Source organism: Dipteris shenzhenensis, chromosome 19, assembly GCF_047967505.1.
Source record: "Dipteris shenzhenensis isolate YYH24624 ecotype China chromosome 19, Dip_SZ_1.0, whole genome shotgun sequence".
Classification (NCBI taxonomy): Eukaryota; Viridiplantae; Streptophyta; class Polypodiopsida; order Gleicheniales; family Dipteridaceae; genus Dipteris; species Dipteris shenzhenensis.
In genome coordinates this window covers 55,480,571-55,507,781 of record NC_141614.1, presented here as the reverse complement: position 1 = coordinate 55,507,781, position 27,211 = coordinate 55,480,571, and the positions used below count along the sequence as shown (strand labels likewise).

The window sequence follows — 27,211 nt, the reverse complement described above, 5'->3', positions numbered from 1 at the left end:
TATGAATAGTGTCTTGAGGCCATACGTAGGAAAATTTGCTGTAGCATTTTTAGATGATATCCTAATCTATAGTAAAACGAGGAGAAAACATTTGGAACATTTATGGAAAGTGTTCCAATTGCTTAGAGATAATTCTCTTTTGTTCATGTATGAAACCTATAATTTACAAAGAGTTGGACTTTTCTCTTAAAATAATTGTACTGTAACTATTGGTGGACTGACTTGCTTCATGTATTGTGTCATGTGTAATTTATGCTGCATCGCTATCGCTAAGAGAAACCTGCCAGTTCAAGTAAGCAAATCTCCTCATACCTTTAAAGTGTCTTAAACTTCCCATCATTGTCAATTTGTGATTTTTTGTTTTAAGCAAATGGAAGTCCAATTCATTCGTGAATTGTGGCCCTGAACAAGAGATGTCTTGGTTGAATCTGCCTGACTGGAGCAATAGAAGAAAAGTGTATACTTATGAATTTGTTAATATATGAATAGTTGAAAGTTGACCTACTTTATGTATATCACTTCATATCCCTCACAAGAAATATACCTGTATTCAGAAAAAGAAACATCTTGCTTGGACAAGAGTGAAGCTATATTAGTATTTTTAAATCTAAATTTTAATAAACTTAACTCTTTATTTGATTAATGTTATTTAATGTGACTTATTTACATTGATTTATATTATTTAATATGACCACTAAAATCGTTTATTTTTATTATTTTAATTAAATAAATTAAGATAGTTAATATAATGGCTTTAAAAGTATATATTTATATTAGTTTTAACCTTTGAGTTTTGTGTTTATATTGTTACAACTTATTCTATATATAATAATTGTTGAAATACATATTTAAAAATGTGAACTTGAGTTATATTATTAGTAAGGTTGTATCTTTCAAGATCTCTATTAGGTTTTGATATAAGATTTGAAATTATGGATCTTGATCTTAGAGTTGTCAAGGATGTTACATCGATTCACAATTGCAAAGCGTATCTAATACATGTCTTCAAGTTCTATACTACACCTCACATGGATAGGGAAGAGAAGCCTTGAGCGCTCGTAAGAAATAATTAATAGAAAAAGAACAAGGATGGTCCAAAAAGTAAAGATGGTGGAAACTCTCAAAACCGGACTATGAGATGAAATGAAGAAGGTTAGTACTTCAAGATAGTACAGTTTCAACTACGTTTTATGAAAAAAGGCGTCTCTCGACAAGGAAAGGACGAAGGAAAGCACAATAGGAAGTAGAAGAGGAAAATCAAAAAGTAGAAAAAGAGAATGATGAGATGACTGCTATGAAAAATATAAATCTATATAGATCTGCTGCTGCTCCCCGCTCCTCCTGCTACCCTCCCTTCAACTCCCCTCCTTGCTGCCTCCTCCCTCCCCTCCCTCCCTACCTGCTGCCCCTTCCCTTCCCCTCTCCTCCCCTCCCTTTATCCCCCGCGCTGCTGCCTGCGCTGCCCACCGCCGTGCTGCTGCCTATGCTGCCGCCCCCCCCACTGCTGCTCCCGCGCCCTCCCCCCCCGCGCTGCTGCTTGCACCTCCCCCCCTACCCCCCTTCCCTCTCCTCCTCTCCCACCCTCTCTCTCTCCTCCCCTCCCTCTCTCCTCTTCACTCCTCCCCCTCTCCTCCTGCTGTCCCCTTCCCTTCTCTCCCTTGCTGCCCTCCCTCTCCCCCCTTCCAGCTCCCCCCTTCTTCAACCTCCCTCCTTCTTCAACCTACCCCCTTCTTCTTCTGACTTGCTCTCTCTCCTCTCTCTCTCCTTCCTTCACCCTCTCCCTTCAGGTATACCCCCATTTTTTTGGGGGTCTCTTGGGGCATCAGGAAAGCGGACGGCGTCACATTTTCAAAAGATGAGCTGCAGTAGTTGCAAAAGGACTTGGAGCCTGAGTGTTCCACGACTCTCTTCGCACGCATCTTTGGTTCACACCCCTCCAGATCACAGGCTAGAGATTGGATGCTTGCGGCGCTTCCCCAGGAGCTCGCCCCCCACCTTAAGGATGTTCGTTTGTTGGGACGAGGTTTCTTTTAGGTGTGCCTAGATTTCCCGGACGTGACGAGAGACTTGCTACAGGCTGGGTTTCTATTTCTAGGCTACAGGAGGATTTTTTTGTTTTCCTTTTGTTTATATAAATGGTGCATTGCCCTATTAGCCAGATTTAGATTTAGATGCTCGTTTGGGAGAGACTAAAATGAAATCGTTTAGACTTCACAAGCAGTTGTAGCTTGAATGACGAGATTTGGACTACTTTTTGATTAGCCTTCTCCTTTAGTGCTAGCCTTCGTCATGGCTGAGTTTGCCCTTCACCTCCGGAGTGCCGACAGAAACTGAGTACGAAGACTTTGTATAAATGGATGCTCAAGTATGTGTGGGTGTGTGGATTTGTATGTGTGAGAGCATACTTTTATACTATGGTCTACACTCACTGTTGGGCGCTCATGACGTCAGTGGGGATGTCATAGTAGCTAGTCCCTGCTATGCGTGATGGAGTTTATGGTTTTCAATCTTATGAGTGACTCTCGTGAGATTGAAACTGCACTATGTTGTGTTTTCAGAGGATGAGTTTGACAATGTTCCTGGATTCATCTAGGTATATGCTTCTGCCGTATTAGCAGACATGCAAATTTCACCTTGTGAAGTTTTCGTCCAAGTTGCGGCCTGCTGGTATTGCGATAATTCTTTCTATCTTAAATGGTGCGTTGCCCTATCAGCTAGATTTAGATTTAGATGCTCATTTGAGAGAGACTAAAATGAAATCGTTTAGACTTGACAAGCAGTTGTAGCTTGAATAAAGAGATTTGGACTACTTTTTTATTAGCCTTCTTCTTTAGTGCTAGCCTTCGTCATGGCTGACTTTGGCCTTCACCTCCGGAGTGCCAACAAAAACTCAGTACGAAGACTTTGTATAAATGGATGCTCAAGTATGTGTGGGTGTGTGGATTTGTATGTGTGAGAGCATACTTTTATACTATGATCTATACCCACTGTTGGGTGCTGATGACGTCAGTGGGGATGTCATAGTAGCTAGTCCCTACTATGCGTGATGGAGTTTATGGTTTTCAATCTTATGAGTAACTCTCGTGAGATTGAAACTGCACTATGTTGTGTTTTTAGAGGATGAGTTTGGGAATGTTCTTGGATTCATCTAGATATATGCTTTTGCTGTATTAGTGGACATGCAAATTTCACCTTGTGAAGTTTTCGTCCAAGTTGCGGCCTGCTGGTATTGCGATAATTCTTTCTATTTAAAATGGTGCGTTGCCCTATTAGCTAGATTTAGATTTAGATGCTCGTTTGGGAGAGACTAAAATGAAATCGTTTAGACTGCACAAGCAGTTGTAGCTTGAATGAAGAGATTTGGACTACTTTTTGATTAGCCTTCTCCTTTAGTGCTAGCCTTCGTGATGGCTGAGTTTGCCCTTCACTTCCGGAGTGCCGACAGATTCGCAGTACGAAGACTTTGTTATAAATGGATGCTCAAGTATGTGTGGGTGTGTGGATTTGTATGTGTGAGAGCATACTTTAATACTATGGTCTACACCCGTTGTTGGGCGTTGATGGTGTCAGTGGGGATGTCATAGTGGCTAGTCCCTGCTATGCGTGATGGAGTTTATGGTTTTCAATCTTATGAGTGACTCTTGTAAGATTGAAACTGCACTATGTTGTGTTTTTAGAGGATGAGTTTGGGAATGTTCCTGGATTCATCTAGCTATATCCTTTTGCGGTATTAGCGGACATGCAATTTTCACCTTGTGAAGTTTTCGTCCAAGTTGCGGCATGCTGGTATTGCGATAATTCTTTCTATATCTTAAATGGTGCGTTGCCCTATCAGTAGATTTAGATTTAGATGCTCGTTTGGGAGAGACTAAAATGAAATTGTTTAGACTTCACAAGCATTTGTAGCTTGAATGAAGAGATTTGGACTACTTTTTGATTAGACTTCTCCTTTGATGCTAGCCTTCGTCGTGGCTGAGTTTGCCCTTCACCTCCAGAGTGCCGACAGAAACTCAGTAGGAAGACTTTGTAGAAATGGATGCTCAAGTATGTGTGGGTGTGTGGATTTGTATGTGTGAGAGCATACTTTCATACTATGGTCTACACCCACTGTTGGGCGCTGATGACGTCAGTGGGGATGTCATAGTGCCTTGTTCCTGCTATGCGTGATGGAGTTTATGGTTTTCAATCTTATGCGTGACTCTTGTGAGATTGAAACTGCACTATGTTGTTTTTTAGAGGATGAGTTTGGGATTGTTCCTGGATTCATCTAGGTATATGCTTTTGCCGTATTAGCGGACATGCAAATTTCACCTTGTGAAGTTTTCGTCCAAGTTGCGGCTTGCTGGTATTGCGATAATCATTTCTATCTTAAATGGTGCGTTGCCCTATCAGCTAGATCTAGATTTAGATGCTCATTTGAGAGAGACTAAAATGAAATCGTTTAGACTTGACAAGCAGTTCTAGCTTGAATGAAGAGATTTGGACTACTTTTTGATTAGCCTTCTCATTTAGTGCTAGCAGCCTTCGTCATGGTTGAGTTTGCCCTTCACCTCATGAGCGCCAACAGAAACTCAGTACGAAGACTTTGTAAATGGATGCTCAAGTATGTGTGGGTGTGTGGATTTGTATGTGTGAGAGCATACTTTTATACTATGATCTACACCCACTGTTGGGTGCTGATGACGTGAGTGGGGATGTCATAGTAGCTAGTCCCTGCTATGTGTGATGGAGTTTATGGTTTTCACTCTTATGAGTGACACTCGTGAGATTGAAACTGCACTATGTTGTGTTTTTAGAGCATGAGTTTGGGAACGTTCCTAGATTCATCTAGGTATATGCTTTTGCCGTATTAGCATACATGCAAATTTCACCTTGTGAGGTTTTCGTCCAAGTTGCGGCCTGCTGGTATTGCGATAATTCTTTTTATCTTAAATGGTGCGTTGCCCTATCAGCTAGATTTAGATTTAGATGCTCGTTTGGGAGCGACTAAAATGAAATCGTTTAGACTTCACAGGCAGTTGTAGCTTGAATGAAGAGATTTGGACTACTTTTTGATTAGCCTTCTCCTTTAGTGCTAGCCTTCGTCATGGCTGAGTTTGTCTTTCACCTCCGGAGTGCCGACAAAAACTCAGTACGAAGACTTTGTATAAATGGATTCTCAAGTAAATGTGGGTGTGTGGATTTGCACGTGTGAGAGCATACTTTTATACTATGGTCTACACCCACTGTTGGGCGTTGATGACGTGAGTGGGGATGTCATAGTAGTTAGTCCTTGCTATGCGTGATGGAGTTTATGGTTTTCAATCTTCTGAGTGACTCTCATGAGATTGAAACTGCACTATGTTGTGTTTTTAGAGGATGAGTTTGGGAATATTCTTGGATTCTTCTAGGTATATGCTTCTGCCGTATTAGCGGACATGCAAATTTCACCTTGTCAAAGTTTTCGTCCAAGTTGTGGCCTGCTGGTATTGCGATAATTCTTTCTATCTTAAATGGTGCGTTGCCCTATCAGCTAGATTTAGATTTAGATGCTCGTTTGGGAGACACTAAAATGAAATCGTTTAGACTTCACAAGCAGTTGTAGCTTGAATGAAGAGATTTGGACTACTTTTTGATTAGCCTTCTCCTTTAGTGCTAGCCTTCGTCATGGCTGAGTGTGCCCTCACTTGCGGAGTGTCGACAGAAACTCAGAACGAATACTTTGTATAAATGGATGCTCAGTATGTGTGGGGGTGTGGATTTTTATGTGTGAGAGCATACTTTTATACTATGGTCTACACCCACTGTTGGGCGCTGATGACATTAGTGGGGATGTCATAGTAGCTAGTCCCTGGTATGCATGATAGAGTTTATGGTTTTCAATCTTATGAGTGACTCTCGTGAGATTGATACTGCACTATGTTGTGTTTTTAGAGGATGAGTTTGGGAATGTTCCTAGATTCATCCAGGTATATGCTTCTGCCATATTAGCAGACATGCTAATTTCACCTTGTGAAGTTTTCGTCCAAGTTGCAGCATGCTGGTATTGCGATAATTCTTTCTATATCTTAAATGGTGTGTTGCCCTATCAGCTAGATTTAGATTTAGATGCTCGTTTGGAAGAGACTAAAATGAAATCGTTTCGACTTCACAAGCATTTGTAGCTTGAATGAAGAGATTTGGAATACTTTTTGATTGCCTTCTTCTCTAGTGCTAGCCTTCGTCATGGCTGAGTGTGCCCTTCATCTCCTGAGTACCGACAGAAACTCAGTAGGAAGACTTTGTATAAATGGATGCTCAAGTATGTGTGGGTGTGTGGATTTGTATGTGTGAGAGCATACTTTTATGCTATGGTCTACACCCACTGTTGGGCACTGATGACGTCAGTGGGGATGTCATAGTGGCTAGTTCTTGCTATGCGTGATGGAGTTTATGGTTTTCAATCTTATGCGTGACTCTTGTGAGATTGAAACTGCACTATGTTGTGTTTTTAGAGGATGAGTTTGGGAATGTTCCTGGATTCATCTAGATATATGCTTCTGCTGTATTAGCGGACATGCAAATTTAACCTTGTGAGGTTTTCATCCAAGCTGCGGCCTGTTGGTATTGCGATAATTCTTTCTATCTTAAATGGTGCGTTGCCCTATAAGCTAGATTTAGATTTAGATGCTCGTTTGGGGTCTACACCCACTGTTGGGCACTGATGACGTTAGTGGGGATGTCATAGTAGCTAGTCCCTGCTATGCATGATAGATTTTATGGTTTTCAACCTTATGAGTGACTGTCGTGAGATTGATACTGCACTATGTTGTGTTTAAGAGGATGAGTTTGGGAATGTTCCTTGATTGATTTAGGTATATGCTTTTGCCGTATTAGCGGACATGCAAATTTCACATTGTGAACTTTTCGTCCAAGTTGCGGCCTACTGGTATTGCGATAATTCTTTCTATCTTAAATGGTGCGTTGCCCTATCAGCTAGATTTAGATTTAGATGCTAAAATGAAATCATTTAGACTTCACAAGCAGTTGTAGCTTGAATGAAGAGATTTGGACTACTTTCTGATTAGCCTTCTCCTTTAGTGCTAGCCTTTGTCATGGCTGAGTTTGCCCTTCACCTCAGGAGTGCCGACAGAAACTCAGTACGAAGACTTTGTATAAATGGATGCTCAAGGATGTGTGGGTGTGTGGATTTGCATGTGTGAGAGCATACTTTTATACTATGGTCTACACCGATTGTTGGGCGCTGATGATGTCAGTGGGGATGTCATCGTAGCTAGTCCTTGCTGTGCGTGATGGAGTTTATGGTTTTCAATCTTATGACTGACTCTCGTGAGATTGAAATTGCACTATGTTGTGTTTTTAGAGGATGAGTTTGGGAATGTTCCTGGATTCATCTAGGTATACGCTTCTGCCGTATTAGCGGACATGCAAATTTCACATTGTGAAGTTTTCGTCCAAGTTGCGGCCTGCTTGTATGGCGATAATTCATTCTATCTTAAATGGTGCGTTGCCCTATCAGCTAGATTTAGATTTAGATGCTCGTTTGGGATAGACTAAAATGAAATCGTTTAGACTTCACAAGCAGTTGTAGCTTGAATGAAGAGATTTGGACTACTTTTTGATTAGCCTTCTCCTTTAGTGCTAGCCTTCGTCATGGCTGAGTTTTCCCTTCACCTCCGGAGTGCCAACAGAAACTTAGTACAAAGACTTTGTATAAATGGATGCTTAAGTATATGTGGGTGTGTGGATATGTATGTGTGAGAGCGTACTTTTATACTATGGTCTACACCTACTGTTGGGCGCTGATGACGTCAGTGGGGATGTCATAGTAGCTAGTCCCTGCTATGCGTGATGGAGTTTATGGTTTTCAATCCTATGAGTGACTCTCGTGAGATTGAAACAACACTATGTTGTGTTTTTATAGGATGAGTTTGGGAATGTCCCTGGATTCATCTAGGAATATGCTTCTGCCGTATTAGCGGACATGCAAATTTCACCTTGTGAAGTTTTCGTCCAAGTTGCGGCCTGCTGGTATTGCGATAATTCTTTCTATCTTAAATGGTGCGTTGCCCTATCAGCTAGATTTAGATTTAGATGCTTGTTTGGGAGAGACTAAGATGAAATCGTTTAGACTTCACAAGCTGTTGTAGCTTGAATGAAGAGATTTGGACTACTTTTTGATTAGCCTTCTCCTTTAGTGCTAGCCGTCATCATGGTTGAGTGTGCCCTTCACCTCCGGAGTGCCGACAGAAACTCAGTACGAAGAAATGGATGCTCAAGTATGTGTGGGTGTGTGGATATGTATGTGTGAGAGCGTACTTTTATACTATGGTCTACACCCACTGTTGGGCACTGATGACATCAGTGGGGATGTCATAGTAGCTAGTCCCTGCTATGCGTGATGGAGTTTATGGTTTTCAATCTTATGAGTGACTCTCGTGAGATTGAAACTGCACTATGTTGTGTTTTTAGAGGATGAGTTTGGGAACGTTCATGGATTCAACTAGGTATATGCTTCTGCCGTATTAGCGGACATGCAAATTTCACCTTGTGAAGTTTTCGTCCAAGTTGCGGCTTGCTGGTATTGCGATAATTCTTTCTATCTTAAATGGTGCGTTGCCGTATCAGCTAGATTTAGATTTAGATGCTCGTTTGGGAGAGACTAAAATGAAATCGTTTAGACTTGACAAGTAGTTGTAGCTTGAATGAAGAGATTTGGACTACTCTTTGATTAGGCTTCTCCTTTAGTGCTAGCCTTCGTCATGTCTGCGTTTGCCCTTCACCTCTGGAGTGCTGACAGAAACTCAGTTCAAAGACTTTGTATAAATGGATGCTCAAGTATGTGTGGGTGTGTGGATTTGTATGTGTGAGAGCATACTTTTATACTATGGTCTACACCCACTGTTGGGCGCTGATGACGTTAGTGGGGGTGTCATAGTAGCTAGTCCTCGCTGTGCGTGATGGAGTTTATGGTTTTCAATCGTATGACTGACTCTCGTGAGATTGAAACTGCACTATGTTGTGTTTTTAGAGGATGAGTTTGGAAATGTTCCTAGATTCATCTAGGTATATGCTTCTGCCGTATTAGCGGCCATTCAAATTTTGACATTGTGGAGTTTTCGTCCAAGTTGCGGCCTGCAAGTTGCGGCCTGCTGGTATTGCGATAATTCTTTCTATCTTAAATGGTGCGTTGCCCTATCAGCGAGATTTATATTTAGATGCTCATTTGGGAGAGACTAAAATGAAATCGTTTAGACTTCACAAACAGGTGTAGCTTGAATGAAGAGATTTGGACTACTGGATGATTAGCCTTCTCCTTTAGTGCTAGCCTTCATCATGGCTGAGTAAGCCCTTCACCACCGGAGTGCCGACAAAAACTCAGTACGAAGACTTTGTGTAAATGGATGCTCAAGTATGTGTGGGTGTGTGGATTTGTATGTGTTAGAGCATACTTTTATACTAGGTCACACCCACTGTTGGGTGTCGATGACGTCGGTGGGGATGTCATAGTACCTAGTCCCTGGTATGCGTGATGGAGTTTATGGTTTTCAACCTTATGAGTGACTCTCGTGAGATTGAAACTGCACTATGTTGTGTTTTTAGAGGATGAGTTTGGGAATGTTCCTGGATTCATGTAGGTATATGCTTCTGCCGTATTAGCGGACATGCAAATTTCACCTTGTGAAGTTTTTGTCCAAGTTGCGGCCTGCTGGTATTGCGATAATTCTTTGTATCTTAAATGGTGCGTTGCCTTGTCAGCTAGATTGAGATTTAGATACTTGTTTGGGAGAGACTAAAATGAAATCATTTAGACTTCACAGCAGTTGTAGCTTGAATGAAGAGATTTGGACTACTTTTTGATTAGCCTTCTCCTTTAGTGCTAGCCTTCGTCATGGCTGAGTTTGCCCTTCATCTCCAGAGTGCCGACAGAAACTCAGTACGAAGACTTTATAGAAATGGATGCTTAAGTATGTGTGGGTGTGTGGATATGTATGCGTGAGAGGATACTTTTATACTATGGTCTACACCCACTGTTGGTTGCTGATGACGTCAGTGGGGATGTCATAGTAGCTAGTCCCTGCTATGCGTGTTGGAGTTTATGGTTTTCAATCTTATGAGTGACTCTCGTGAGATTGAAACTGCACTATGTTGTGGTTTCAGAGGAGGAGTTTGGGAATGTTCCTGGATTCAGCTAGGTATATGCTTCGGCTGTATTAGCGAACATGCAAATTTCACCTTGTGAAGTTTTCGTTCAAGTTGCGGCCTGTTGGTATTGCGATAATTCTTTCTATCTTAAATGGTGCGTTGCCCTATCAGCTAGATTTAGATTTAGATTCTCATTTGGGAGAGACTAAAATGAAATCGTTTAGACTTGACAAGTAGTTGTAGCTGGAATGAAGAGATTTGGACTACTTTTTGATTAGCCTTCTCCTTTAGTGCTAGCCTTCGTCATGGCTGAGTTTGCCCTTCACCTCCGGAGTGCGGGCAGAAACTCAGTACGAAGACTTTGTATAAATGGATGCTCAAGTATGTGTGGGTGTGTAGATTTGTATGTGTGAGAGCATACTTTTATACTATGGTCTACACCCACTGTTGGCCGCTGATGACGTCAGTGCGGATGTCATAGTAGCTAGTCCTTGCGATGCGTGATGGAGTTTATGGTTTTCAATCTTATGAGTGACTCTGGTGAGATTGAAACTGCACGTTGTTGTGTTTTTAGAGGATGAGTTTGGGAATGTTCCTGGATTCATCTAGGTATATGCTTTTACCGTATTAGCGGACTTGCAAATTTTACATTGTGAAGTTTTTGTCCAAGTTGCGGCCTACTGGTATTGCGATAATTCTTTCTATCTTTAATGGTGCGTTGCCCTATCAGCTAGATTTAGATTTAGATTTAGATGCTCGTTTGGGAGAGACTAAAATGAAATCGTTTAGACTGGTTCATTCATTGAAAAAATCTCCTCTCCCCGTGAGCTGCTGCCCCTCTCTCAGCCAGCCCCTTCTCCCTTTCTCTCCCTCCCCCTCACCCTCGCTGCCCGCCCTCTCTCTCCCCTTGCTTCTGCTTCTCTCCCTCCCCTTCGCTAGCCCTCCCGCCCCCTCCCTCTCCCTCCTCGCCCTCCCTCTCCCCACCCGCTGCCCTCCCTCCCCCGCCCCCTCCCCCTCCCCGCCCTCCCTCTCCCCCACCTGCTGCCCCCCCGCCCCCTCCCTCTCCCGCCCCCTTTCTCCCTCACCCTCCCTCTCCCGCTGCCGCCCTGCCCCCTCCTCCTCCCCCGCCCCTTCCCTCCCCTTCCCCCTCCCCCTCCCCTACCTTCCCTCTCCCCCCCCCACTGCCCGCCCCACCCCCTTCTCCTCCCCCGCCCCCCCCTTTCCCCTGCGCCTCCTCTTTCCCCTCCCCTCCTCCCTCCCCTCCACCGCCCGCTCCCTCCCCTGCCCCTTCCCCCACCCTTCCTCTAACCCCCCCGCCCCCTCCCTTCCTATCCTGGCCCCTCCCTTCCTCTCCCCCGCCCACCTTCTCCCTGCTCACCTTCAGCCCCCTCCCTCCCTCCTAACCCGCCCCCTCCCTCCCTCCTAACCCCCTCCTCTTTTCCTCTCCGTCGCCTACCCTCTCCTTCCCTGTCTGCCCTTTCCCTTCTATCCTATCTCAGCTCCCCTCCGCTTCTCCTCTCCGTCCGTCCCCCTCTCTCCTACCTTCTCCTTTTCTCCTCCTTCCTACGCCCGTTTCAGGGCGTCCTGGGCAGTAGTTTCACAGACAGAGCTTTGACAGTGTTGGAATGGGCCTTTTGACTTTGATTGGCGAGTGGATCGCCATTCAACCAATCTCCATCCACTTCCACCGGCCGCGAGAACCGTCATTTTTTTCAGAAGACAAGTTGCAGCAGCTCAAGAAAGATGTGGAATTAGAGGGATCCACATCACTTTTCACCTGCATCTTTGGGTCACATCCTTTAGATCACAGGCTAGAGACTGGATGCTGGCGGCGTTACCAGGAGATCTCGCCCCACAGCTCAGGGATATTTGACTTCTGGGACGTGGATTCTTCCAAGTGATTTTCGACTCCCACGAGTCCACAGTCCTTGTTCTCAAAGCTAATCCCCTGGCTTTGGGTTCGAGGAGGTTTTTTCTTTTGCCCTACACCTTGGGATTCGATCCGGTCGAGGAGGACAGTCGGGTCACATCACTGTTCATCAGGTTTCTTGGTCTTCCTCAGGTTTACCATCGACTTCTTACTACTATCAGAGCCACTTTCGGAGTGGTCACTGAGATTCCCCCCCTTCCTGGCATGCCTTCTTCCTTGGCAGAGGCAGTCAGAGCGGACGGGGTGCCTCGAGTTAGGGTCATTGTCTCTGACCCTAACATCTCAGATGACCACATCATGATTCAGTGTCCAGATGGCTCTCTCTTTCGACAGAGAATCGAGATCGCAGGTAGACAGGATCAGTGCAGGATTTGCAGAACCCTTGGGCACTTTGCTAGAGATTGTCCAAGGAAGAGAAAAAGACCCAAGAGGTCTTCTGGTGCGGCTCCTTACGTACTACCCCATCTGCACCTCCCTTGCAGCCTGTACCACACACTCCAAGACATCTAGGAGGAGCAAGGCGCCCTGCTTCGCGCACCCTAGGACCACCAGGAGCAGCAAGGCACCCAAAGCATGCAACACTCCCAGTACCACGTTGGAGAGCGGTCAGAGTGGCTCCTTTACCTTAGGAGGAGACCCTTGATTCGGTTCAGATAGATGCCATCCAGACTCCAGAGGTGGATACTGTTGCAGCCCCAGATAGTACAGTTCCACACTTCAGATGCACCAGTCCCAGTCATTTTCGTTTCTGATCACAAGGGGTCTACCAATACTTCTCCCCCTCAGACTGTTCATGCCACAGCTGAGGGAGTGTTTGCACAGATGAGGACTACAGATCCTTCTTCAGCCCAGCCACATGCCTCCTCAGCTCCCAGCTCCAGATCTGCTGATAGAGGCCTGGCAGGTCCTCCTCCTCCACGAGTGCAGGTCTTCTTCGCACTCCTCGGCCAGACTTGCTTCTCAGGAACTCTTTTTTGACACTGGCTGATTCGGCGACTTTCATGGATGATGAGAAGTTTGTGCCCTCCACCTTCGGGGTCCCGGTCATTTGGATTCCTTTTGAGAGGTCCTCCCCCTCAGCAGATGTAGGGATCCTTTCACCTGTTGAGTTTCCTGCCCTCAGCAGGAGTGCTTCGGCCTAGGGGAAGCTGGTCTCCTCTACTAGGTCGGGTAAGCTTTTCCATCCAGCATCCTCTTGTCGATGAGGATAGTCAGCTAGAACATACAGGGCTTAGGCGGAGTTCCACACCGTCGCCGTAGGCAGTTGATCCAGAATTAGCTTCATCTAGGTGTCACTGGAGGTGCTATTGATATCCTTTTTATCCAGGAACACAAGTTGGATGCCAGTGATTGCTCTAAGTCTAGCAAATTGCTTTCTGGTCATACCTTTTGGTCGCCTGCCTTGGGCACCAGGGGGGGCACTTCTATTTCAGTTTCGCAGTCGGTTCTCCCCTTGGTTGTTGGACACGGAGTCATTATTTCCTCTAGAGCTCAGTGGATTATTCTCTTGATTGGAGGGTGTAAGGTTGGTTTCCTTAACTTGTATGCCTCCAACATTAGAGGGGAACATGTCTTTATGTGGAAGGATCTGCTCTCCTGGGCCCCCATTGCGGATTCATGGGTGATTGGAGGTGACTTTAACATGGTTGAGTTACCGTCAGACAAAAAAGGGAGTAGAGAAGGAGGACTTCACTCTTTGGAGAGAGCAGCTTGGGATGCCTTCCTTTTTCACTACTGTGGTAAAGATACTTGGTTGGACGATGCCTTTTCTTATTCAGCCACAATCCCTCCTGTTCTCTTGGTCGAACAGGAGGCAGCAGATGCCTATTCATGCACGCATTGACAGATTGTATGTAGATGATTGGGCACTTGACAGAGGTGGATCGGTATGCATTGCTGTTGAGATTTCCACTTCAGACCACTTTCCTGTTGTGCTGGCTATCTTAGAGCCTCACTTGAGAGGCCGATTTGCCAGCATCAAGATTCCAGATGCCTTGTATACAGAGGCAGCCTTGCAGATATGGGTTTCTCATGTCCAGGGTGGGCAGCCATTGCCATCACAGGTAGCTGCTGCCCTTTCTTATATTAGCGACTTCTACCTCTCAATTGCTCGTACCAGGGGGCGAGATATTCTCAGACGTGAGATTGGTGTTTGCTAGCAGTTGGCAGCTTTGCAGAGGGAAGAGCAGAAACGGCCTTCAGATGCTTGGATTCAGGAGCGCCTTGCTGTAGCAAGGGCTCATCAGCATGTTTTGCTTGATCAGAGAGCAGAGTATGCCTTTCATACACGGGAGTCCTTCTGGATTCAGATGGGTGGCAGAGTTAATAAACACTTTTTCTCTACTCTTGGCCCTAGACATAGTAGAGAGAGTGTATCCCAACTTATTGACTCACATGGGGTTTTACAAACAGATCCTGATGATGTCTTGCACATAGCTTCAGATTTTTATGCCGCCTTTCTTATTGCTAATCCTGAGACACGGGATAGAGAGGATGCTAGACAGGTTATTTGGCAGAGCATCCCTTTGTTGGTGAAACCGGATATGCATGTTTTGCTTGATGCACCTTTCACCAACACAGAGTTCAGGACTGCACTTTCCGCCCTTCACAAGGGCAAGTGCCTAGGTTCGGATGGCCTTACCCCCTCTTTTTTCATTGCATTTTGGGATATGATTGGAGACTACATTACTTCAGCCCTGCAAGGTATTTGGGACTCTGGTGAGATGCCCGGGTCACTTACAGAAGGTCTCATCCACCTTATCCCGAAAGGAGGTTGCAGAAATTTAGTGTCCCAGTGGAGGCCTATCACACTTCTAGGGACTTGTTACAAAATTTTGGCCAAGGTAATCAACCTCCAATTGTAGCCCCTTCTCCCAGATCTTATTCATGACACTCAGATGGGATTTGTGCATGGAAGAAGCATTTTTTATAACATTTTCTCTTTCTGGGAAGCCTCAGAGTGGGCCATGCAGCACGGCCAGAATCTAGCCATTCCACTTTTGGATTTTGAGAAAGCTTATGACAGAGTAGATTGGGGTTTTTTGGAGGGCACCCTTCTACGTTTTGGCTTTACTGATGCTTGGATCAGAGGTGTTTCCTCCTGGTACAGATCAGCTCACAGCCAGGTACTTATTGGTGGGGTAAGGGGTGAGAGATTTCAGATTTCCAAATCAGTCCATTAGGGATACTCCCTTGCTCCTTTCCTTTTTTTGTTTGTGGCCGAAGCTATGAGTATGTATGTTAGATCTCAAGCTGACATCTTTGGGCTGAAACTTCCCATTAGAAGAGAAGAGGAGTTCCTTGACAGTGAGTTGGCAGATGACACAGCAGTTCACTTGGATGCCATTCCACATACGCTCACTTCTTTTAGGACAGCATTGGATTTATTTTGCTTGGCGGTGGGGGCACAGATAAATTGGCATAAATCCAATGGCTTTTGGATCAGTGATGAGGACACTCCAATTTGGGGGCTTGTGTTGGAGAGCATCAGGAGGAAGCTCCTTTTTTGGAGCTCAGCCAAGCTGGATCTTGCCTCTAGAGTTGTGGTGGTCAACCAGGTCCTCTTGGCCACGGCCTGGTTTGTTTGTTCTTGCTGGTGCTATTCTAGGGATTGCATCACTCAGCTCAGGAGACCGATCAGAAATTTTCTTTGGAGTGGGCTTGATGGCACAGCAGATACCTTAGCCAGGGTGGCTTGGGAGACCCTCATCCTCCCTATACAGGGAGGGGGTCTCAATATTATTGATCCAGATTTACAGTGCATAGCTTTACTTTGCAAGATGGTGGTGGAGGTACTTATGCCAGGGCAGGAACCATGGACATACAGAGGTACACACCTTCTTCAGGAGGAGACTAGACGAGCAGTATTAGGTGGATCTTTACCATAGCACACCTCAGATCACCTTCGTCCCCTCTCATGGTTGCCATTCTGAAAGCATGGGCCAGTTTCAGGAGCACTCTTTGGAGGATTCCTCCTTCCTCTCATGAAGAGATTGATAGGCAACCCATCATGTGGAACGACAATATTTTAGATGATCATGGTAGACCACTTGGTGCCTCACTCTATATGCAGTGGTCCAGGTGGGAGAGGGGACCTGCATCATCTTTGGGGTCTTGGAAAGCTTTCTGCAGGCTTCCAGAGGAGACCAAGTCTAAGTTGATAGGACATCTCAGAGGGAGTGCAGGGAGGATCTTGCAGATTGAGGCTGCCCTTCCAGAGGAGTGGGTAGACACAGATGATATGCCACTCACTTGCTCCACTTGGGCAGGTACTTTTACGAGAGGCGGTGTTCCACTTCAGGTTTTGGCCTTCAAGATGCACAGGAGGATGCTTTAGTTTTTACTGTGCAGGATGGTGGCAGATTGGCTCAGATCCACAGAGGACATCTTGCTTGAGTCTGGTTTTCAGCCTATTAGGGCTGTAGGTCTTTTGGTGCAGGGATCAGGTTCAGAGTGGTTTCTTGACCCAGACCCCCGGCTACTCTCCACCGGGTCTTGGGGGCTTTGGCTCTACGGGGGAGTTCCCATTAGGTATTTGCAGTGGGACCTTGGAGAGTGGGAGTGGATTGACGCAGGGCATTGAGAGAAGAGCATCCCCTTCTTTCGTTACAGGGTCAGTAATGTCAGGAGATTTCAGCTCAGTTGTAGAGGTTGGAGACCTTCCAGAGATCCTCATTGGGAGACATTTGATATCACTACAGATCTGTAGAGGTGCTTCTGGAGGAGACTTTGGAAATCCCAAAGGAATAGAAAGATCACTCTCTTCTTTTGGCTTTCTATCCATGGTGGGATTGCAGTGAACCTTTGGAGATCCAGGTTTGGAGCCGACCCTACTTGCCCTCGTTGCCTTTCTGCTTCGGAGACTATTCAGCATTGTTTATGGGATTGCAGACAGGCGAGGATGATTTGGATGGGGGTAGCCAGGATTTTCAGTCACTTTGCCCACTCCCCATTCTTTATGACATGGGGCTCAGTGGCTTGGCTTTTTCTTACAGGGCCTCAGATATTCTATGAGAGACTTGACTCCTCTCGGGCCATTTTGGTTCGACATCATCAGATTGAATCCTGTTCGTTGGATGTGGTACCACACCTTCCTTTTACAGATGTACGAGGCAATCTCCTCATTCAAGCTACAATTGCTTGTCAAGTCTAAATGATTTCATTTTAGTCTCTCCCAAACGAGCATCTAAATCTAAATCTAGCTGATAGGGCAACGCACCATTTAAGATAGAAAGAATTATCACAATACCAACAGGCCGCAACTTGGATGAAAACTTCACAAGGTGAAATTTGCATGTCCGCTAATACGGCAGAAGCATATACCTAGATGAATCCAGGAACATTCCCAAACTCATCCTCTAAAAACACAACATAGTGCGGTTTCAATCTCACGAGAGTCACTCATAAGATTGAAAACCATAACTACCATCACACATAGCAGTGACTAGCTACTATGACATCCCCACTGACGTCATCAGCGCCTAACAGTGGGTGTAGACCATAGTATAAAAGTATGCTCTCACACTCGCGATAATTCTTTCTATCTTAAATGGTGCATTGCCCTATCAGCTAGATTTAGATTTAGATGCTCGTTTGGGAGAGACTAAAATATAATCGTTTAGACTTGACAAGCAGTTGTAGCTTGAATGAAGAGATTTGAACTACTTTTTGATTAGCCTTCTCCTTTAGTGCTAGCCTTCATCATGGCTGAGTTTGCCCTTCACCTCCGGAGTGCCGACCGAAACTCAGTACGAAGACTTTGTATAAATGGATGCTCAAGTATGTGTGGGTGTGTGGATTTGTATGTGTGAGAGCATACTTTTATACTATGGTCTACACCCACTGTTGGGCGCTGATGACGTCAGTGGGGATGCCATAATAGCTAGTCCTTGCTATGTGTGATGGAGTTTATGGTTTTCAACCTTATGAGTCACTCTCGTGAGATTAAAACTGCACTATAATGTGTTTTTAGATGTGTTTTTAGAGGATGAGTTTGGGAATGTTCCTGGATTCATCTAGGTATATGCTTCTGTCGTATTAGTGGACATGCAAATTTCACCTTGTGAAGTTTTCATCCAAGTTACGGCTTGCTGGTATTGCGATAATTCTTTCTATTCTTAAATGGTGCATTGCCCTATCAGCTAGATTTAGATTTAGATGCTCATTTCGGAGATACTAAAATGAAATCGTTTAGACTTCACAAGCAGTTGTAGCTTGAATAAAGAGATTTGGACTACTTTCTGATTAGCCTTCTCCTTTAGTGCTAGCTTTCGTCATGGCTGAGTTTGCCGTTCACCTCCGGAGTGATGACAGAAACTCAGTACGAAGACTTTGTTTAAATGGATGCTCAAGTATGTGTGGGTGTGTGGATTTGTATGTGTGAGAGCATACTTTTATACTATGGTCTACACCCAGTGTTGGGTGTTGATGACGTCAGTGGGGATGTCATAGTAGCTAGTCCCTACTATGCGTGATGGAGTTTATGGTTTTCCATCTTATGACTAACTCTCGTGAGATTCAAACTGCACTATGTTGTGTTTTTAGAGGATGAGTTTGGGAATGTTCCTGGATTCATCTAGGTATATGCTTCTGTCGTATTAGCGGACATGCAAATTTCACGTTGTGAGGTTTTCATCCAAGTTGCAGCCTGCTCGTATTGCGATAATTCTTTCTATCTTAAATGGTGCGTTGCCCTAACAGCTAGATTTAGATTTAGATGCTCGTTTGGGACAGACTAAAATGAATACGTTTAGACTTCACAAGCAGTTGTAGCTTGAATGAAGAGATTTGGACTACTTTTTGATTAGCTGTCTCCTTTAGTGCTAGCCTTCGTCATGGCTAAGTTTGGCCTTCACCTCTGGAGCGCCGACAAAAACTCAGTACGAAGACTTTTTATACATAGATGCTCAAGTATGTGTGGGTGTGTGGATTTGTATGTGTGAGAGCATACTATTATACTATGGTCTATACCCACTGTTGGGCGCGGATGACGTGAGTGGGGATGTCATAGTAGCTAGTCGCTGATATGCGTGATAGAGTTTATGGTTTTCAATCTTATGAGTGACTCTCGTGAGATTGAAATTGCACTATGTTGTGTTTTTAGAGCATGAGTTTGGGAATGTTCCTAGATTCATCTAGGTATATGCTTCTACCGTATTAGCGGACATGCAAATTTCACCTTGTGAAGTTTTCGTCCAAGTTGCGGCTTCCTGGTATTGCGATAAATATTTCTATCTTAAATGGTGCGTTGCCCTATCAGCTAGATTTAGATTTAGATGCTCATTTGAGAGAGACTAAAATGAAATTGTTTAGACTTGACAAGCAATTGTAGCTTGAATGAAGAGATTTGGACTACTTTTTGGTTAACCTTCTCCTTTAGTGCTAGGCTTCGTCATGGCTGAGTTTGCCCTTCACCTCTAGAGTGCCGACACAGAAACTCAGTACGAAGACTTTGTATAAATGGATGTTCAAGTATGTGTGGGTGTGTGGATATGTATGTGTGAGAGCATTCTTTTATACTATGGTCTACACCCACTATTGGGCGCTGATGATGTCAGTGGGGATGTCATAGTAGCTAGTCCCTGCTATGCGTGATGGAGTTTATGGTTTTCAATCTTATGAGTGACTCTCGTGAGATTGAAACTGCACTATGTTGTGTTTTTAGAGGATGAGTTTGGAAATGTTCCTCGATTCATCTAGGTATATGCTTCTGTCGTATTAGCGGACATGCAAATTTCACCTTGTGAAGTTTTCGTCCAAGTTGCGGCCTGCTGGTATTGCGATAATTCTTTCTATCTTAAATGGTGCGTTGCCCTATCAGCTAGATTTAGATTTAGATGTAGATGCTCGTTTGGGAGAGACTAAAATGAAATCGTTTAGACTTCACAAGTAGTTGTAGCTGGAATGAAGGGATTGGGACTACTTTTTGATTAACCTTCTCCTTTAGTGCTAGCCTTCGTCATGGCTGAGTTTGCCCTTCACCTCCGGAGTGCCGACAGAAACTCAGTACGAAGACTTTGTATAAATGGATGCTCAACTATGTGTGGGTGTGTGGATTTGCATGTGTGAGAGCATACTTTTATACTATGGTCTACACCCACTGTTGGGGGCTGATGACGTCAGTGGGGATGTCATAGTAGCTAGTCCCTGCCATGCGTGATGGAGTTTATGGTTTTCAATCTTATGAGTGACTCTTGTGAGATTGAAACTGCACTATGTTGTGTTTTTAGAGGATGCGTTTGGGAATGTTCTAGGATTCATCTAGGTATATGCTTCTGCCGTATTAGCGGACATGCAAATTTCACCTTGTGAAGTTTTCGTCCAAGTTGCGGCCTGCTGGTATTGCGGCCTAGGGGGACGGGGCCTTTGAGACTGAGGTTTTCGAGACCCTAGATTGCAGCATTTGGAACTGTAATGGTACCTTATGGTCAGATCCACGGAGCTTCTAGGAGTCTTATACAGGATGAGACATAGTCTTTTACATGGAGACACACCAGAGCCGAGAGCGTCCACTACCGATAGTCAGTGGCTACACATGGGAGTCAGCCTTCAGGGATGAGACAAGGGATACAGGAGGAGTCCGAGGATTAGGCGGGGTTGTAGTATTGTAGAGGCCTTCCCTCGCTGGAGCTATCTCCATTGAGAGGAAGGACGCACACTCCCGATTCATGTGGATCCGGATCCGTCACACAGACACCCGTGACCTTTTCATAGCAATATGCTACTTCCCGCCAGACACATCCCACTTCGCCAGAGTGGCATGAGAGGAGGGTGAGACATCGTCATATGTACCCTTACATCGGGATATCCCAGTCCTTTCAGCCGCGGGGAAGTTCTCCTTGTTGGGGACTTCAATGCGAGGACGAGCATGCGCCAGGTACCACTCCTGGACTTTTGAGACGACTCTATGATGCTACTAGACATGGACCTAGACGGAGCATGTATGACCAGGACCTCATCGGATGGACACGGGCCTGTTACACCATATGAACACGCGTTCCTTGATCTAGGCAGGGTGCATGATGTCATCATCTACAACGGGGTTGACCTATGGCCCTCCTCAGGTGGTTTTACTTGCTTCGCACACGGGGTGGGCACTAGTGTAGTAGATTACATCATGGGATCCCCTACCTTCACTCCATGTATCACCGACTTCACCGTAGCACCAGTCCCTCCAGGAGCTGATCACACATACCTATTCTTCACTATTGCCAGCCCACGCTTAGCCACACCACACACACCACATAGCAAGCACGACACCTACCATGACATACACTTTGATCAAAGCCTCTCACTGGCCTACTCTGGATGCCTAAATAGACTCCTAACCTTCATCGATCACATACCACTCATAGAGGACGGTGCTGCCCTGATTAGTCACACACTCCATGAGGCTGCCCTCCAAATCTTTCCCCACACCACATGGTCCACTAGACCACCACCTCTTGGTTCTGTACCCTGCAACAATTGGTACGATGTGGAGTGCAAGGCTTATCGCCGACAGCTCTGACTTGAAACCAAATGTCACCTTCCGAACACACTAGACACGGTACACAAATATCGACGTACGACACAAATATAGACGTCTCGTACGTCCGAAGAAGCATCCATTTCTTCGTCGAGATGAGGAGGAGGTGCTGCACATCTTGTACAGTAGCAACTCTAAGGATTTTTTGCGGAGGTTCCTTGAGTGTAGGTCTCCATAACCCCTCACCGACACAAGAGTCTGGCACATGTATGCACACCATCTTTCTAATGTCCCACACCATTCCACTCCAGATCTCATACACACACCTCGCCCCACCACTTGCATGTTGTTCACCAAGGGGGAGTCAAGGACGCGACATTGAAACTGCACAATGGCCGAGCTAAGGATGACGAGGGGCTATGCACTAAGTTTATCGCATATGGGATCGACATGTTAGCCCCGATCCTAGCAAAGCTATTCAATGACGCTGTTTGCCTTGGCTTCCCCTACACGTGGACACTCAACACCATCACCCCCATCCACAAGGCAGGGGATCCCATGGACCCGAGTAACTACAGGACTATCATGATTGGACATGTGATGTCCAAGATCTATGCAGCTCTATTGGATGCGTCGGTCAGCCTGTTCGCAGAGATGAGAGGGCTTAGAGCAGAGGGTCAGGCCGGTTTCAGGCGAGACCATGGGACTATGGATCACATACTCACACTTAGGAGTGTCATTGAGGAGCCCAGATCACGAAAGGAGAGGGTATATTGCTGCTTTGTGGATTTTCGCAAAGCCTTTGACACAGTACCTCGAGCTCGTCTCATCACATGCCTACAGACGCTGGGATTGGATCAGGAGATCCTCTGGACAGTCATGGCACTGTATGAGAGAGTCTCAGGCCGAGTTTGGACAAGCACAGGTTGGACAGATGAGATCTTGAGTACCATAGGGGTCAAACAGGGTTGTCCCTTATCATCGACCCTGTTTGTCTCTATATCGATGAGCTTGAGACTTTCATGGGGGTGTTCGGAGGGACCGGTTGCTCACTTGCCGGGATCATCATCAGGATTCTTCTTTATGCAGATGACGTGGCACTCTTTTCGTCCACTCCCGAGGGGCTCCAGCGACACTTGGATGCACTACAGGCTTTTTGTTTATCCCATGACTTGGAGGTCAACCTTGGCAAGACCAAGATCATGATCTTTAACACCTCTCGAGCAAGCATGCAACAGAAGCAGTTTACTTTTACTTTCGGTGGGTTACCAGTTGAGATCGTATCCTCATACACTTACTTGGGGGTCATCTTCTCTGGCCCGATCTTCACAATGAGACGAGCGATGCAGGCCAGACTGAGCAAGGGATACGCCTCACTAGCTCGACTAGAGAGACAATGCTTCCACTCCCACTTCTAGGACCCTCGGACCAAGGCTCTTCTCTTCGACTCCTTGGTCCAACCAGCCGGTATGTATGGCAGCCCTTGTTGGGGGCCTGACATGTCATAGATAGAGTGGACACGGGTGGAGCACCTGCAGATCCTCATGCTGTCACGGATGATCTGGGGGAAACCATCTGTATCACATCACATCATTCAGGCCGAGTTTGGTGCTTCTCCACTCCAGCTAGATGCAGCCTTTCAGAGCATTATATATCTACACCGGGTTAGATCATATGGGGACTGCACATCAGGGAGATAGAGGTTGCCATGGTTGCCTCTCAATTCCTCCATGAGCTTGGCAGCAGAGGGAGACGAGCGATGCTAGTATGCACGGACTCACGGATGGTTTGTGAGCCTAGGGTTCCACATCGATAGGATACCTCCATTTTAGTACAGTTTAGATGCCCCTTTGATACTCCCACCCACCATCCCGATCCGGCCACACACCAACTAGGGCATTCGAGAGGATATCCTGCAGCTACACATCTTTAGGACCTGGTTGGAGTGGAGGGAGCTTCCAGTGAAGCTGAGTTTCTACAGAGATTACTGTCTTCGTATTTCGGAGGAGGGATTCATCACACCACCGGGGTACACTGAGCTTCATATGCCTCACTCACTACGGATCTCCATCGGACAGTTTCGGGTATCATCACACCGCCTTCACATAGAGAGCGGTAGAGTAGAGGGGATTCCTAGGGAGCATCGCTTATGCATATCGAGTCGGAGGAGCATTTTATTTTCAAGTGCCCAGTGTACTACGAGATCCGCGGTCGCTACCATTGCCTCTTTAGAGATAGCTTCGGGCTCCTTTCGAGATTCCTCGCCTACCCAGATCAGAGATGCCTCGCAGCCTTCATTCACGAGGGGGTCTGACACAGAGAGCACTTACTCAGGCGACGGGGCTTGGCCACATCATCAGACATCTCTCAGAGCAGGATCACACAGTTCTTCCCATCGAGTGACATTGATCGTTCAGCCTCTAGCCGCAGACATGACAGAGACCTCGACCCGATGATCACAACACGATACACGAGACATCGAGGGGACACACATATCACTCTGGGGGACCTCCCGTCATTGTTTAGACCTGGGATACGTCCCACGGGAGTCACGGTGGCTCTGGTTTTGCGTTGAGCCTCGTCCAGGAGACCGAGACGCACAACACCCCTTGACGGGCGCCAACGTCCCATCACCGCCTATGCACTGGTTAGGGCGACATGACATGTGGAGGATTCCGCTCCGGTCCAGTCCTTTTCCTTTCATTGTTACATCCAGATGTATTTAATTATGTATGATCAGAATTAGGATTTAGCATGGGTGATGATGCTCGTTTCAGTAGCTCCACCCTTACTGTGATTTGTATCAAGTTTTCTTTCAGTCTCATAGACCCATCAATCTTCCGAAGACTCTAATAAAATTTCTTTCTTTCTTTCTTTCTTTGTTTGTATCTTAAATGGTGCGTTGCCCTATCAGCTAGATTTAGATTTAGATGCTCGTTTGGGAGAGACTAAAACGAAATCGTTTAGACTTCACAAGCAGTTGTAGCTTGAATGAAGAGATTTGGACTACTTTTTGATTAGCCTTCTCCTTTAGTGCTAGCTTTCGTCATTGCTGAGTTTGCCCTTCACCTCCGGAGTGCCGACAAAAACTCAGTACGAAGACTTTGTATAAATGGATGCTCAAGTATGTGTGGGTGTGTGGATTTGTATGTGTGAGAGCATACTTTTATACTATGGTCTACACCCACTGTTGGGCGCTGATGACGTCAGTGGGGATGTCATAGTAGCTAGTCCGTGCTATGCGTGATGTTGTTAATAGTTTTCAATCTTATGAGTGACTCTCGTGAGATTGAAACTGCACTATGTTGTGTTTTTAGAGGATGAGTTTGGGAATGTTACTCGATTCATCTAGGTATATGCTTCTGCCGTATTAGCGGACATGCAAATTTCACCTTGTGAAGTTTTCGTCCAAGTTGCGGCGTGCTGGTATTGCGATAATTCTTTCTATCTTAAAGGGTGCGTTGCCCTATCAGCTAGATTTAGATTTAGATGTAGATGCTCATTTCGGAGAGACTAAAATGAAATCATTTAGACTTCACAAGCAGTTGTAGCTCGAATGAAGAGATTTGGACTACTTTTTGATTAGCCTTCTCCTTTAGTGCTAGCCTTCATCATGGCTGAGTTTGCCCTTCACCTCCGGAGTGCCGACAGAAACTCAGTACGAAGGCTTTGTATAAATGGATGCTCAAGTATGTGTGGGTGTGTGGATTTGTATGCGTGAGAGCATACTTTTATACTATGGTCTACACCCATTGTTGGGCGCTGATGACGTTAGTGGGGATGTCATAGTAGCTAGTCCCTGCTCTGCGTGATGGAGTTTATGGTTTTCAATCTTATGAGTGACTCTCGTGAGATTGAAACTGCACTATGTTGTGTTTTTAGAGGATGAGTTTGGGAATGTTCTTGGATTCATCTGGGTATATGCTTCTGCCGTATTAGCGGACATGCAAATTTCACCTTGTGAAGTTTTTGTCCAAGTTGCGGCCTACTGGTATTGCGGCCTAGGGGGACGGGGCCTATGAGACTCAGGTTTCCGAGACCCTAGATTGCAGCATTTGGAACTGTAATGGTACCTTGTGGTCAGACCCACGGAACTTCTCAGAGTCTTATACAGGACGAGACATAGTCTTTTACACGGAGACACACCAGAGCCCAGAGCGTCCACTACCGATAGTCAGTGGCTACACATGGGAGTCAGCCTTCAGGGATGAGACGAGGGATATAGGAGTTGTCCCAGGATCAGGCATTGTCGCAGTATTGTACAGGTCTTCCCTCGCTGGAGCCATCTCCATTGAGAGAAGGACGCACACTCCCGATTCATGTGGATCCGGATCCGACACACACACCCGTGACCTTTTCATAGCAATATGCTACTTCCTGCCATACACATCCCACTTCGCCAGAGTGGCATGAGAGGAGGGTGAGACATCGTCATATGCACCCTTACATCAGGATATCCCAGACCTTTCAGCCGCAGGGAAGTTCTCCTTGTTGGGGATTTCAACGCCAGGACGAGCACGCGCCAGGTACCACTCCTGGACTTTCGAGACGACTCTATGATGCTACTAGACATGGACCTAGACGGAGCAGGTATGACATGGACCTCATCGGATCGACACGAGCCTATTACACCATATGAACATGCGTTGCTTGATCTGGGCAGGATGCATGATCTCATCATCTACAACGGGCTTGATCTATGGCCCTCCTCAGGTGGTTTTACTTGCTTCGCACACGGGGGGGGCACTAGTGTAGTAGATTACATCATGGGATCCCCTACCTTCACTTCATGTATCATCGACTTCACCGTAGCACCATTCCCTCTAGGAGCTGATCACACATACCTATTCTTCACTATTCCCACCCAACGCTTAGCCACACCACACACACCACATAGGAAGCACGACACCTACCACGACATACACTTTGATCATAGCCTCTCATCGGCCTACTCTGACTAATCGATGACACTCATAGAGGACCGTGCTGCCCTGATTAATTGCACATTCACGAGGCTGCCCTCCAAATCTTTCCCCACACCACACGGTCCACTAGACCACCACCTCTTGGTTCTGTACCTTGCAACAATTGGTACGATGAGAAGTGGAAGCTTATCGCCGACAGCACCGACTTGAAACCAAATGTCACCTCTCGAATACACCAGACACGGTACGCAAGTACCGACGTTTCGTACGTCGGAAGAAGCATGCATTTCTTTGTTGAAATGAGGAGGAGCTGCTGCACATCTTGTACAGCAGCAACTCTAAGGAGTTTTTGTGGAGATTCCTTGAGCGTAGGTCTCTATCACCCCTCACCGACGCGAGATTCTGGTACACGTATGCACACCATCTTTATGATGTTCCACAGCAGCCCACTCCAGATCTCATACACACACCTCACCCCACCACTTGCACGTTGTTCACTAGAGGGGGAGTCAAGGACGCGACATTGAAACTGCACAATGGCCGAGCTAAGGATCACGTGGGGCTATGCACTGAGTTTATCGCATGTGGGATCAACATGTTAGCCCCGATCCTAGCAAAGCTATTCTATGACGCTATTTGCCTTGTCTTCCCCTGCACCTGGACACTCAACACCATCACCCCCATCCACAAGGCAAGGAATCCCATGGACCTGAGTAACTAGAGGACTATCATGATTGGACATGCGATGTCCAAGATCTATGTAGC

At 45.9% G+C, this 27,211-nt stretch overlaps 1 protein-coding gene across 6 annotated transcripts in view; it reads left to right on the top strand.

The window, feature by feature from the left end:
• The window catches only part of LOC147890662 (NAD(P)-binding Rossmann-fold superfamily protein), a 96,281-nt gene that overhangs the window by 28,855 nt on the left and 40,215 nt on the right, over positions 1-27,211 (top strand). For all 6 annotated transcript variants that reach the window (XM_087390576.1, XM_087390578.1, XM_087390574.1 and 3 more), the window contains exon 5: positions 275-292. In XM_087390576.1, the coding sequence (XP_087246702.1) occupies positions 275-292 (18 nt within the window). The remainder of the gene's footprint in view (positions 1-274; positions 293-27,211) is intronic.